The sequence below is a fragment of the Oncorhynchus kisutch genome, linkage group LG13, assembly GCF_002021735.2.
Source record: "Oncorhynchus kisutch isolate 150728-3 linkage group LG13, Okis_V2, whole genome shotgun sequence".
In the NCBI taxonomy this organism is placed as follows: domain Eukaryota; kingdom Metazoa; phylum Chordata; class Actinopteri; order Salmoniformes; family Salmonidae; genus Oncorhynchus; species Oncorhynchus kisutch.
Window position 1 is genome coordinate 17,636,094 of NC_034186.2, and position 15,127 is coordinate 17,651,220.

At 45.4% G+C, this 15,127-nt stretch overlaps 1 protein-coding gene across 1 annotated transcript in view; it reads right to left on the reverse strand.

Annotated features, from left to right (window-relative positions):
• Nucleotides 1–10,418, reverse strand: part of LOC109882317 (1-phosphatidylinositol 4,5-bisphosphate phosphodiesterase gamma-1) — an 85,011-nt gene extending 74,593 nt beyond the window's left edge. Inside the window, exon 1 of the mRNA XM_031785705.1 lies at nucleotides 8,811–10,418. Coding sequence (XP_031641565.1) covers nucleotides 8,811–9,084 — 274 coding nt within the window. The 5' untranslated portion in view covers nucleotides 9,085–10,418. The remainder of the gene's footprint in view (nucleotides 1–8,810) is intronic.
• Between the last annotated feature and the right edge of the window lie 4,709 nt (nucleotides 10,419–15,127).

The window sequence follows — 15,127 nt, forward strand, 5'->3', positions numbered from 1 at the left end:
GGCTCGCGTCACTGGGCAGCTCGCAGCTGGGTTTCCCTTAGTAGTCCGTAATAGTTTTCAAGCCCTGCCACAGCCGACGAGCGTCAGAGCCAGTGTAGTAGGATTCAATCTTAATCCTGTATTGACGCTTTAATTCCTTGATGGTTCGAGGGCAAAGCGGGATTTCTTATAAGTGTCTGGATCAGTCTCCCACTCCTTGTAAGCGGCAGCTCTAGCCTTTAGCTCAATGTGGATATTGCCTGAAATCCATGGCTTCTGGTTGACATATGTACGTACAGTCACTGTGGGGACGACGGCGGCAATGCACTTATTGATGAAGCCGATAACTGAGGTGGTGTACTCCTCAATGCCATTGGATGAATCCAGTCTGTGCTAGCAAAACAGTCCTGTAGTGTAGCATCCACGTCATCTGACCACTTCCGTATTGAGCCAGTCACTGGTACTTCCTGCTTTAGTTTTTGCGTGTAAGCAGGAATCAGGAGGATAGAATTATGGTCAGATTTGCTAAATGGAGGGCAGGGGAGAGCTTTGTATGCATCTCTGTGTGTGGAGTAAAGGTGATCTAGGAATTCGTTTTGTCTTTGGTTGCACATGTGACATGCTGGTAAAAATGTGGTAAAACTGATTTAAGTTTGCCTGCATTAAAATCCCTGGCCACTAGGAGCGCCACTTGTGGGTGAGCATTTTCTTCTTTGCTTATGGCCTTATAGAGTTGGTTGAGAGCGGTCTTAGTGCCAGCATCGGTTTGTGGTGGTAAATAGAAATACAGTTTTTAATGTACCGTTGGTAGGATCATCTTAATCGTAGGTCATCAATTTTATTTTCCAATGATTGCACGTTTGCGAGAAGAAAGGATAGCAGTGGGAGTTTACTCGCTCGCCAACGGATTCTCAGAAGGCTGCCCAATCTGTGGCCCCTTTTCCTGCATCTTTTCTTCAAGCGAAAGGCGTGGATCGTGGCCTGTTCCAGTGACAGCAGGATATCCTTCTCGTCGGACTCGTTAAAGGAAAAAGTTTATTCCAGTCCGCGGTAAGTAATCGCAGTTCTGATGTCCAGAAGATATTTTCAGTCATAAGAGATGATTGCAGCAACATTATGTACACAATAAGCAAAAACACAAGTTACACAAAACGCTACAAACTAACAAAATAGCACAATTGGTTGTGAGAATGTAAAACATCAGCCATGTTCTTCGGCGCCATCTTTCCATATGGCTCTGGTCAAAAGTAGTGCACTAATTAGGGGAAAAGGTGCCATTCTGGACGCAACATAATATCTGTCTAAACGGACTCTTAATACCCAACAATACTGGGGTCACTATTCGCTTTGAGTCCCTCTTTATTGCTTTTTGTCATTTACTCTGGATGCTGGACAATATGGCGTATTGGTGTGTGTATGTGTGTATCTATGTGTCTATGTGTGTGTATGTGTGTGTATCTATGTGTCTATGTGTGTGTGTGTGTGTGTGTGTGTGTGTGTGTGTGTGTGTGTGTGTGTGTGTGAGAGTTTGAGACAATAAGGCGTATCGGTGTGTGTATGTGTGTGTATGTGTCTGTCTATGTGTGTGTGTGTGTGTGTGTGTGTGTGTGTGTGTGTGTGTGTGTGTGTGTGTGTGTGTGTGTGTGTGTGTGTGTGTGTGTGTGTGTGTGTGTGTGTGTGTGTGTGTGTGTGAGTCTGAGGCAATAAGGCGTATCGGTGTGTGTGTCTGAGACAATAAGGCGTATTGGTCTGTGTGTGGGTGTATGTGTGTGTATGTGTGTGTGTATGTTTTTGTGTGTGTGTCTGGGACAATAAGGCGTATCAACCTCCCAGCCAAGAGTCACGCTTGGCTCACCATAACCATGTTAGTTAATACAGCCTGGCTTTCTCATGCTTACTGGGATTTTGCGCCACACTCACCACAAACACACAAAACAGTATTCCCTCCCTCTGAGGCCTTTCATCCTGGTCCAGACTGTGATTAAGACACACACTCCTCTTCTCACATCTCCCTATCTCTCTCTAACACACACACACACACACACACACACACACACACACACACACACACACACACACACACACACACACACACACACACACACACACACACTTCTCTCTTGAAGAAGAAAGACCAACGAGAGATTATTGTAGTCTATAGATCTGCAGTAAATACACCTACAATGACCTCTATAGAGTACCATTGTATGAGTCATAATACCCATAAAACAAGGAAATGGTTCCAATCGTTTTTCCACCGGTAATGTTTCCCATAGGGATTTTTAGAAACACTTAAAAGAAGGGCTGTGTTTCGTGTAGCCTTACCCTGGAGTGACATTTTAATAACTGTGGAAATCTCTCTAGGACAAGGTGACTTTTATCAATATATTTCCCCCTTCAAAATAAATAGCTAATTAGCTGCTAATGTGGCTATCATAGTACAAATGCCATGATGAGCTGGACGAGGCAAAGGTAAAAATCTCTGTGTGAACTATTAACTAAATTTAGTAATGAATAAATTGGCAAAATTTCATTAAATTGAAAATTCTGTGAACTGTTTTACATTGACACAATACCTGTTAGCAAAGGTGTCAGTTAGAGATGACGAGCAGGAACAATACCTGTTAGCAAAGGTGTCAGCTAGAGATGACGAGCAGGAACAATACCTGTTAGCAAAGGTGTCCGTTAGAGATGATGAGCAGGAACAATACCTGTTAGCAAAGGTGTCAGTTAGAGGTGACGAGCAGGAACAATACCTGTTAGCAAAGGTGTCAGCTAGAGGTGACGAGCAGGAACAATACCTGTTAGCAAAGGTGTCAGCTAGAGATGACGAGCAGGAACAATACCTGTTAGCAAAGGTGTCAGTTAGAGATGACGAGCAGGAACAATACCTGTTAGCAAAGGTGTCCGTTAGAGATGACGAGCAGGAACAATACCTGTTAGCAAAGGTGTCAGTTAGAGATGACGAGCAGGAACAATACCTGTTAGCAAAGGTGTCCGTTAGAGATGACGAGCAGGAACAATACCTGTTAGCAAAGGTGTCCGTTAGAGATGACGAGCAGGAACAATACCTACTAGCAAAGGTGTCCGTTAGAGATGACGAGCAGGAGCTTGCAGGGATTTGTAAACTTGCATGATGTCTACTTTGATGCTAATTAGCATTTTCGAATCTGAGAGTAAATAGAGCCGAATATATTGATAAAAGTCACTTTATCCTAGAGAGATTTACATAGTTATCTAAATGTCACACCAGGGTAAACTTACACAAAACACAGCCCTTCTTTTAAATGTTTCTAAAATTCCTTATCGGAAAAATGAATGGTGGAAAAACGATTGGAACCATTTCCCTGTTTGACCGCTAGGTTTTGTGGGTATTATGGCACCTCCACTGTGGGGAGGTGCCATGACTAATCAAATGTCTTCTATACTGAATAATAACCTCAGAAGGTCATGGGAATTTCTACTGATATGATGACTCGTCTATATCGTTTCATTGTACAAAATGTTCTGTCTTTTCTTAGCTTTGCCGTGACATTGGGTGGCTTTAATGACGTGGTTCTCATTGGTACCGCGTGGTATATGTTATGTGGTCAAAGTTAAACTAACATCAACAACCAGCCAGAGAGAGATCATTCCAACTTTCTGGCCTGTAACACACTGTTCTAGAATGAGACGTGACTGGAATGTCTTTAATTGTGTGGAAAATGATGCGTGCATGGATAGGGCCAGAAGACTTTGTCATGATTCTGATTTGTCAGATACCTAGCAACAATGACAAGAAGCTGCCATGTGGGGAATCATAGGTGGCTTGTTTCAGCTGGTTGTATCTTGTTTTTGAAACCATGTCTTGTTTAGAGGTGTTTTGACTGATGTCACGTCTATGCTAATATGGCTAAAATTCACTAGCTCGCTAACCAACTGCAACGATGCATTTGAGAGACAAAAAGTGCTCATTGTGCAAATGTATTTATGTTTTCAATAAACATTTGGAGACTAAATATAGTTTACATGTTGTCAACAATCTAAACCAACCCTGTGTGTTTTACCCCATAGTTGCGCACACATCGGTTTTGTTGCTAAACAACCAACCTGTCTATATAGTGCACTACTTTTGACCAGAGCCCTATGAGCCCCGGTCAAAAGTAGTGCACTTAATAGGGAATAGAGTACCATTTGGGATTCCTCCTGTATGATTTGGATATTCCAGAGAAGGTGAGCAAACAGGGTGAAATGTGAATGCTTGGTACTGTTGCATTGACGTAATAATCACGTTATAACAGCTACACAGTGGCACTGACAGAAGGGGGTGGGGGCTGCTAAAATCATTCAAATGAATGGTTCATACACACTGTGTTGTAAACACACACACACACACACACCATCTCCCAGTCTCCATTCCTTTTACAGAGAGTGACACCGGGGCCTTTGTTTTCCTGAGCTCAGTACTTCAGTCTGAAGCAGGAAGTGAAGAGCTCCCTGCTAACCAGCACTTCCTGCCACTCAAGAGTGATACTACTAGTGATACTGAGGCTGGGAAGATGTGTGTGTGTGTGTGTGCGACAGAGCTCACAGCTACAGCACTGGTAACCTCTGTAAACAGACATCACACAGGTCTCCCTCAAGACACACAAAGAAAAGGACACCGTATTAATGTTGTTTTAAAACGGCGGTAGAGAAAGAGGGACTGTAATGAAAACTAAGGAAACAAAAGAGGCTGAAGAGGAGAGAAGAGGGGGAGGTGAAAGGAAAGATAGAAACAGATAGATGTTCAAGGGAAGAGAAAGTGAAGGAGAGAGAGAGAATAAACTAAACGACAAAGGAGAAAGGGGGACTGGTAGAGGACATGAGACTGACTGTAAAAGAAAATAACCAAGAGAAAGGAAGACAAAAGTGAGAAAGGAGGGAGTGGCATGAAAATGGTAGGTGGAAAAGCATGAAGTTGAGCATCAAGGGTTCAACTTTAAACAAGTAAGATAAGAAGAGAAGATAAGTGATGAAAGACAAGGGAGAGCTAGGAAGGAGAGAGAGCTAGTTGAAAAAGACCTGGGAGATTGATAGTGGGAGAACAGGGAGAGGGAGTAACAGATGGAAAACTGGGGGTGGTAAAAACTGAAGTAGCAAGGGATGGACTAGAGAGGTAGATAGTGAGGAAGGGAGAGCAGGGGAAAGGAGAGAGTGATGGAGAGCAGGTGAGGTGAGGTAGCGAGTAAGGGAGAGTTAGGGGAAGGAGAAAGGGAAGGAGGGAGAGCAGGGGGAATGAGAGAACGAGAGCAAGGATAGAAGGAGGGAGGGATAGCAGAGGGCATGGAAGAGTGGGGGAGGGAGGGAGAGCTAGAGGAAGGAGAGGGAGGGGTAGCAGAGGGAAGGAGAAAGTGAGGGAGGGAGAACAGGGGAAAGGAGAAAGGGTGGGAGGGAGAGCAGAGGGAAGGAGAAAGTGAGGGAGGGAGAGCAGGGGAAAGGAGAAAGGGAGGGATAGCAGAGGGAAGAAGAGAGTGAGGGGGGAGAGCAGGGGAAAGGAGAGAGTGAGGGAGGGAGAGCAGGGGAAAGGAGAGAGTGAGCGAGGGAGAGCAGGGGAAAGGAGAAAGGGAGGGATAGCAGAGGGAAGAAGAGAGTGAGGGGGGAGAGCAGGGGAAAGGAGAGAGTGAGCGAGGGAGAGCAGGGGAAAGGAGAAAGGGAGGGATAGCAGAGGGAAGAAGAGAGTGAGGGGGGAGAGCAGGGGAAAGGAGAGAGTGAGGGAGGGAGAGCAGGGGAAAGGAGAGAGTGAGGGAGGGAGAGCAGGGAAAGGAGAGAGTGAGGGAGGGAGAGCAGGGGAAAGGAGAAAGGGAGGGATAGCAGAGGGAAGAAGAGAGTGAGGGGGGAGAGCAGGGGAAAGGAGAAAGGGAGGGATAGCAGAGGGAAGAAGAGAGTGAGGGGGAGAGCAGGGGAAAGGAGAGAGTGAGGGAGGGAGAGCAGGGGAAAGGAGAGAGTGAGGGAGGGAGAGCAGGGGAAAGGAGAGAGTGAGGGAGGGAGAGCAGGGGAAAGGAGAGAGGGAGGGAGGGAGAGCAGGGGAAAGGATAGAGTGAGGGAGGGAGAGCAGGGGAAAGGAGAGAGCGTTGGAGAGCTGAATAGAGAAGTGGAGACTCACAGTTCCAGGAATGTTACTCCCTATGGGGGGGTTGTAGGGTTATGGAGGAATATGTTTGTAAAGAGGAGGAGTGGGATCCGGGGGGGGGGGGGGGGGGGGGGGTCGAATTATGAGTGCGTGAGTGTGAGTGCGTGTGTGTGAGTGCGTGAGTGCGTGAGTGTGAGTGCGTGAGTGCATGTGTAAGAAGGAGAAAGACTTGAGATGGCCAGCCAGTGGAATATAGCAGCACAGTAGCAAACACACACACCAAGATAGCTAACAATAGATTATGTTCTGAGCATAATATGGTTTATGATCATGAATGATTAACAAGGTACTCAAGCAAAACCACAAGATATTGTCAGTGTGTGTGGCTACTATCAGATACACAACATGACCAAAAGTATGTGGCCACCTGCTCATTGAACATCTCATTCCAAAATTATGGGCATTAATATGGAGTTGGTCCCCCTTTGCTGCTATAACAGCATCCACTCTTCTGGGAAGGCTTTCAACTAGATGTTGGAACATTGCAGCAGGGACTTGCTTCCATTCAGTCACAAAATTATTAGTGAAGTCAGGCACTGATGTTGGGCTATTAGGCCTGGCTTGCAGTCTGTGTTCCAATTCATCCCAAAGGTTCTCGATGGGGTTGAGGTCAGGGCTCTGTGCAGGCCAGTCAAGTTCTTCCACAATGATATTGACAAACCATTTCTGTATGGACCTCACTTTGTGCACGGGGGCATTGTCATGCTGAAACAGGAAAGGGCCTTCCCCAAACGGTTGCCACAAATATGGAAGCACAGAATCGTCTAAAATGTCATTGTATGATGTAGCGTTAAGATTTCCCTTCCCTGGAACTAAGGGGCCTATCCAAAAGAGAAGACAGCCCCAGACCATTAATCCTCCTCCACCAAAAATTACAGTTGGCACTATGCATTCAGGCAAACCCAGATTCGTCCGTCGGACTGCCAGATGGTGAAGTGTGATTCATCACTCCAGAGAACGTGTTTCCACTGCTCAAGAGTCCACTGGCAGTGAGCTTTACACCACTCCAGCAGATGCTTAGCATTGCGCATGGTCATCTTAGGCTTGTGTGTGGCTGCTCGGCCATGGAAATCCATTTCATGAATTGCCCGATGAACAGCTCTTGTGCTGACGTTGCTTCCAGAGGCAGTTTGGACTGACAATTTGAATGCATTACGTGCTTCAGCGGTCCCGTTCTGTGGGTGGCCTACCACTTGCCAGCTGAGCCGTTGTTGCTCCTAGACGTTTCCACTTCACAATAACAGCACTTACAGTTGACTGGGGCAGCTCTAGCAGGGCAAAAGTTAAATGAATTGACTTGTTGGAAAGGTGGCATCCAATGACAGTGCCACGTTGAAAGTCACTGAGCTTTCCAGTAAGGCCATTCTACTCTCGATGTTTGTCTGTGGAGATTGCATGGTGATGTGCTCTAATTTATACACCTGTCAGCAACGGGTGTGGCTGAAATAGTTGATTCCACTAATCGAAGGGGGGTCCACATACTTTTGTATATATAGTGTATAAACCACACCTACACACTACAGCTTTTACTGAGAGAGAGACTGAAAGAGAGAGAAAGAAAGGTGCAGATTAAAAATGCAGATTATGTGTTAGTGTGCATGCATGTCAACAAGACCAATGTTTGTCACAACCTGAATCTTTCAGCTTTATTTGACAACCATATATCTGTAGAGTATATATACAGTATGTGGTTTCTGTATAGAAAACATAAAAAACATTTTATCATGCTGGTTGAGCATCTTCTACTCCTCTCCAGTTGTATGCAAAGATAACATTTTCTTTGTGGATTCTAAGTCTATTATCTCTCCTGTCTGGTTAACAGACATTATAATAGATCCTCTTTCAGTCTGTACAGAACAGATCCCACACAATACAGCCAGGCCCAGACAATATAATACACGCCCAGCCCAGACACATAACCTAACCATGGCTCAGCCTACCTCCCACCAAAACAATATCCCAGTCAGCTAAGTATGCCACTGCCACTCGATCCACCATCCTGGCTCTGTACAGCTACAGTCTCCAAGGAGAACAGACAGGAAGCACAGGGCTGGGTGGTGACTGGCCAACCTTTAGGGCTCCATGTGGCCCCAGCATGTTCTCTGAGGAGCTACTGTAACTGGACAGCTGACAGCTAGGGGTCACAGCTAATGAGGGTCAGAGGTTCATGACCTAGCTGTCAAACGGTGACAGTGGAGTGAAAGTTATAGCAGACAGGGCCAGCACAACACACCCTCATAGAGGACCATGTATTCATTATTATTCCATTCTATTTATATCAGCAGTCTGCCAATGGGAGAGCATGATAGGCTGCTAGGCTTATCCCACAAAATCTGCACACACTATACAGTACAAAGTGAAAGACTTGGAGACAGACACATTTGTTGTTATGGTTACAGAGGATGTAAGTGACAGAGGGAGGGATAGTTGAGGGGAGATGCAAATAGTGCCTGTCTGGTGTGTGTTGTTGTGTAGACATGAGGCCAAGTGATCTACACCACCAGGTTCTATGTAATAGACAAGTAGTACACGACTGTCACTAACATTTAGGATGTGTCCCCAATGGCATACTATTCCCTATATAGTGCATTACTTTTGAGCAGAACCCTATGGGCTCTGGTCAAAAGTAGTACACTATATAGGGAATAGGGTGCCATTTGGGACGTTGACTTATACTCACTCTCTCCCTCTATCTTGTCAGGGTTGCGGCTCCACGCTATCTGTCTAGTGTCCTGTCGTATCTGGAAGGTCCTCCTCTCCGGTCGCTGGGACTTCTTCTGGTAGAACACGGTCATGACCGTTCCAATCTCCAGGCTGTGGAGGATGCGGGTGCCCTCCTCGGACCAGTCCAGCATGCGGGATGTGGTGGCCGGGCCCGTACCGGGTCCATTAGTAGTGGTCTCATCCCGGTCCCCGTTGACGCTACTGCTGCTACTGAACCTGGCTGCACACATCTTCACTGCATGTGTAGTTTCAACGGAGTTTAGAAGTTAGAGAAAGGGAGAAGTTGTTACAGTCACATTCCGTTGCCTGGATACAAGGACATGTCACAGAGGCTTAGTGATTTCAACTTGTTGTGGTTTCAGAGTTAGGGAAAAGGATGTTGTATTCCTTCAACTCGGCCTAAAATCGATGGAGGGCGAGGACCACAGTTATCCAGTTATCCTTAGTTACATGCATTGGTGGCCAGGGTGAATAGGTCATTGCCAATCCAATGGCAAAATGAGAGAAATTAAAAACAGTAATAACTCATCAACAATGGAAGTCATTAATAACAGTGTAATAACTTTAACAAACACTTCCAGTTGTAGGTTATTATTATAAAGAATAAAACCCAGTTTTCCATCCCATAATTTACACCTCTAAAATTAGCAGTAGGCCATGAGCATGAAGCTGGAATTCGAGACAACTGTATCCAACATTTCTAGAAGTAAGGATGCTCCTCCATCCAGGATGTGATTTATTCTCCAGTCTACTTTCTGGGGGAGTGGATGGATCCCTGTGTTATCCTTTCCAGATGCTTCTGGCAGAAACACAAAAAGATCAGACCGAGGGCCAGAGAAGTAAAGAGAGGCAAAGCTGTTCCCCTCATTGCCCGTTGGACTCGGGTTTCCACCCAGGGTTCACGTTGGGCTGGCCCGTGGTTAATTTATGCACGAGTACAATTAATGCACAGTCCAGTCCGGTCCACTCGGCGGGTAGATCGGTTACAGACAGACAGACAGCCCTGCCCCTGGATCCAGCACAGGCGCGCACACACAGTGTCACACACACATCTCTGCCTCCCTGCCTGAGAATCAGTCCGGGTTACGGGAGCGACACATACATTCAGTTTCAATTATGTAACGATAAAAGACAAGTGGGCTGCCCAATGTGTTTGAGGCCGTCCGTGAAACAAATCACACCGCTATGGACCGAGCGGCGCTCGATTGGCGCAGTCGGGAGCGCGTGGATACCGGAGACAGGAGCGGCCGTGCGAGACCAGTGTGTTTCGTCCAGGCAGACCATTCCGCTCTCCCTCACACCCACGGCGGACACATTTCCCGGCACAGGCCACCGAGAAGCACTGCTCCGCGGTTCATGCCCCTCCTAAAGAAACCATATCCTTCAGTACAAGATAAGAGTGAAGATTAGTCTTCTCGGTGACCGCCGGTGCAATTACAACCGTTGGTCTGTCAGTCTGCCTGTGTGCGTCCTCCTCTCCTCTCTGCGAGAGACGTCTTTAGAGGAAATTGAGGCTAGCAGACCGGAAAAGCTTTTAGCTGGATTTTTTTCTTCTACTTGTGCTGTAGCCCATAGAAGAAAGATGGGGGGAGTGGAGAGAGAGAGAGACAGCAGGGCTGGGAACGGGAACCGAGAGGGGGAGGAAGAGAGAGTAAGAGGTGATATGGTGGAGAAACGGCGACATCCGCGGGCTTTGAGGAGAGGTGCAGCATTGTCTGCAAGAGCGCTGATCAATCAGAATAACAGTTCAAAGTGATGTGACTGAGCCAGAGGGTCAGAAGTCAGGGGTTAAGAGTAGGTGATTGGAGTTAGTCTAGGGTCAGAAGTGTGATATTCCTTTGTGACTGGACTAATGAAATGGCTTAGTCCTAAATACGGCAAAAGCCAGTCTAAAGCAGGGGTGGCAAACTCATTCCATGGAAGGCCTAGTGGCTGCAGGGTTTTGCTTTTTCCTTGCAATAAAGACAACCAGGTGAGGAAAGTTCCTTACTAAGTAGTACCTCAATACATCAATCAAGTACAAGGGGGGAGCGAAAGCAAGCAGACACTGGGCTCTCCATGAAATGAGTTTGACACGTGGTCTAAAGAGTGCATTACCCATGGTCTTACAGGATGACTGTCTGTGGAGTTTTAGGGAGTAATGGTTGCTTAAGTTGACAGTTGAATGCTGTCTTTCATTGTTTTGAATACAGTGCTTGTGTTCTGAAAGCTCCATGATACACTGAGTATATGAAATATTAAGAACACCTGCTCTTTCCGTGACATGGACTGACCAGGTGAAATCTATGATCCCTTATTGATGTAACTTGTTAAATCCACTTCAATCAGTGTAGATGAAGGGGAGGAGACAGGTTAAAGAAGTATTTTTAATCCTTATGCGATATGGATTGTGTGTGTGTGCCATTCAGAGGGTGAATTGGCAAGACAAAATATTTAAGTGCCTTTGAACTGGGTATGGTAGTAGGTGCCAGGCACACTGGTTTGTGTCAAGAACTGCAACGCTGCTGGGGTTTTCATGCTATTCAGTTTCCCGTGTGAAACAAGAATGGTCCACCACCCAAAAGACATCCAACCAACTTGAAACAACTGTGGGAAGCATTGGAGTCAACATGGGCCAGCATCCCTATGGAATGCTTTCGACACCTTGTAGAGTCCATGCTCTGACAATTTGAGGCTGTTGTGAGGGCAAAAGGGGGGGAGGGGGGGGGGGGGGGGGGTGCAACTCAATATTAGGAAGGTGTGTTTGGTATACGCATTGTTTATGCTAGACTAAGGCATATTCATAGTGTGTGTGTGTTTTGACAGATGAACGATGCTAGTGTCTGTGTGTGGGAGGAGGCAGTCTGAGATGACATCACAGCTGTGCTATAGTCTAATCACATCCATATGTCAGCTGGGTGTGTCTCCTCCACTCCTGCCAATGGCCAGCCAACAGCCAATCACAATGCATGGAACACCCTCCCATTTTATGAGAATGGGGAGCCGGAAGGAGTGTATTATATGGTGTGTGTGTGTATCAGTGTGTGTATCGTGTGTGTGTGTGTGAGACAGAAGACAGAGAGGTATTCATGTGGGGCGAAGTGAAGGGGGGAGGCATGTTACCCCTAAATCAATTCTTCACACACAGTCAGTCACATTTCATGGCCAAATTAAATTACAGAGCACATCTTGTTTTCACAGAGAAGAGTCAACACACCACACAAAGTGTAGACGCACCACACAAAGCGTGGCTGCTCCAAACATGCTGTAGAATGCTTCCTAAATGGCACCCTATTCTCTATATAGTTCACTACTTTTCACCATAGCCCTATGGGCCCTGGTCAAAAATAATGCACTAAATAGGGAATAAGGTGCCATTTTGGATGGAGACATTACTGTGGATGAGTCTGGCTGGAGTATGTTTGGGTCGGTTCATAATATGTATGACAACAGATCATTGTAGTATACTGTTTGAGTGCACTACAACGGAAGTATTCAGACCCCTTGACTTTTTCCACATTTGTTACGTAACAGCCTTATTCTAAAATGGATTAATGTCACGCCCTGACCATAGAGAGCTTTTTATTCTCTATGTTGGTTAGGTCGGGGTGTGACTAGGGTGGGTTTTGTAGGTTATTATATACAGTGGGGCAAAAAAGTATTTAGTCAGCCACCAATTGTGCAAGTTCTCCCACTTAAAAAGATGAGAGAGGGCTGTAATTTTCATTATAGGTACACTTCAACTATGACAGACAAAATGAGAAGAAAAAAAATCCAGAAAATCACATTGTAGGATTTTTAATGAATTTATTTGCAAATTATGGTGGAAAATAAGTATTTGGTCAATAACAAAAGTCTCAATACTTTGTTATTTACCCTTTGTTGGCAATGACAGAGGTCAAACGTTTTCTGTCACAAGGTTTTCTAACACTGTTGCTGGTATTTTGGCCCATTCCTCCATGCGGATCTCCTCTAGAGCAGTGATGTTTTGGGGCTGTTGCTGGGCAACACAGACTTTCAACTCCCTCCAAAGATTTTCTATGGGGTTGAGATCTGGAGACTGGCTAGGCCACTCCAGGACCTTGAAATGCTTCTTACGAAGCCACTCCTTCGTTGCCCGGGTGGTGTGTTTGGGATCATTGTCATGCTGAAAGACCCAGTCACGTTTCATCTTCAATGCCCTTGCTGATGGAAGGTTTTCACTCAAAATCTCACGATACATGGCCCCATTCATTCTTTCCTTTACACGGATCAGTCGTCCTGGTCCCTTTGCAGAAAAACAGCCCCAAAGCATGATGTTTCCACCCCCATGCTTCACAGTAGATAGGGTGTTCTTTGGATGCAACTCAGCATTCTTTGTCCTCCAAACACAACAAGTTGAGTTTTTACCAAAAAGTTATATTTTGGTTTCATCTGACCTTATGACTTTCTCCCAATCTTCTTCTGGATCATCCAAATGCTCTCTAGCAAACTTCAGACGGGCCTGGACATGTACTGGCACTGCAGGATTTGAGTCCCTGGCGGCGTAGTGTGTTACTGATGGTAGGTTTTGTTACTTTGGTCCCAGCTCTCTGCAGGTCATTCACTAGTTCCCCCTATGTGGTTCTGGGATTTTTGCTCACCGTTCTTGTGATCATTTTGACCCCACGGGGTGAGATCTTGCGTGGAGCCCCAGATCGAGGGAGATTATCAGTGGTCTTGTATGTCTCCCATTTCCTAATATTTGCTCCCACAGTTGATTTCTTCAAACCAAGCTGCTTACCTATTGGAGATTCAGTCTTCCCAACCTGGTGCAGGTCTACAATTTTGTTTCTGGTGTCCTTTGACAGCTCTTTGGTCTTGGCCATAGTGGAGTTTGGAGTGTGACTGTTTGAGGTTGTGGACAGGTGTCTTTTATATTGATAACAAGTTCAAACAGGTGCCATTAATACAGGTAACAAGTGGAGGACAGAGGAGCCTCTTAAAGAAGAAGTTACAGGTCTGTGAGAGCCAGAAATCTTGCTTGTTTGTTGGTGACCAAATACTTATTTTCCACCATAATTTGCAAATAAATTCATAAAAAAATCATACAATGTGATTTTCTGGATTTTTTCCCCTCATTTTGTCTGTCATAGTTGAAGTGTACCTATGATGAAAATTACAGGCCTCTCTCATCTTTTTAAGTGGGAGAACTTGCACAATTGGTGGCTGACTAAATACTTTTTTGCCCCACTGTATCTATGTTGGCCTGGTATGGTTCCCAATCAGAGGCAGCTGTTTATCGTTGTCTCTTATTGGGGATCATATTTAGGCAGCCATTTCCCCATTGTGCTTTGTGGGATCTTGTCTATGTATAGTTGCTTGCGAGCACTATATTAGCTTCACGTTTCGTGCTCTATTGTTTTCTGTGAGTTTCATTTAAATTAACATGTGGAACTCTACGCACGCTGCGCCTTGGTCCAATCCTTTCAACAACAAACGTGACAATTAAATTGTTTGTTTTTTCCTCATCAATCTGTGCTGGAATAATACATTATGGCCTTTCTCTTGCATTTCAAAGATGGCACAATTATTTGTTTTTTAAACAGTTTTTATTTCTTTCTATTTTCTTTTACCAGACCTAATGTGTTATATTCTCCTACATTCATGTCACATTTCCACAAACTTCAAAGTGTTTCCTTTCAAATGGTGTCAAAAAATATACCTATCCTTGCTTCAATGCCTGAGCTACAGGCAGTTAGATTTGGGTATGTAATTTTAGGGGGAAATTGAAAAAAAGGGTCCGATCTTTAAGAGTTTAACACGTCCGGCACGAAGTACTACTTTGATACTACTTTGTCGGGAACAGGCCCAAATCTCTGAAGAAAAGACAGAGAGAAAGGGGGCGTAGGTCTAGCTGCCTTCTGAGAATTCGTAGGGGAATGAGTAAACCACCACTACCATCCGTTATATTGGCCAACGTGCAATCATTGAAAAACAAAATGGATGGTGTACGATCAAGACTAACCTACCAACGGGACATTAAAAACTGTAACATCTTATGTTTCACAGAGTTGTGGCTGACCGACGACACGGATAATATAGAGCTGGTGGGGTTTTCCATGCATCGCCAGGACAGAGGAGCTACGTCTGGTATGACGAGGGGCGGGGTGTGTGTCTATTTGTCAATAACAGCTGGTGCACGATGTCTAATATTAAAGGAGTCTCGAAGTATTGCTCGCCTGAGGTAGAGTACCTTATGCTGTCGACCACACTATCTACAAAGAGAGTTCTCATCTATATTATTCGTAGCCATCTATTTACCACCACAGACCA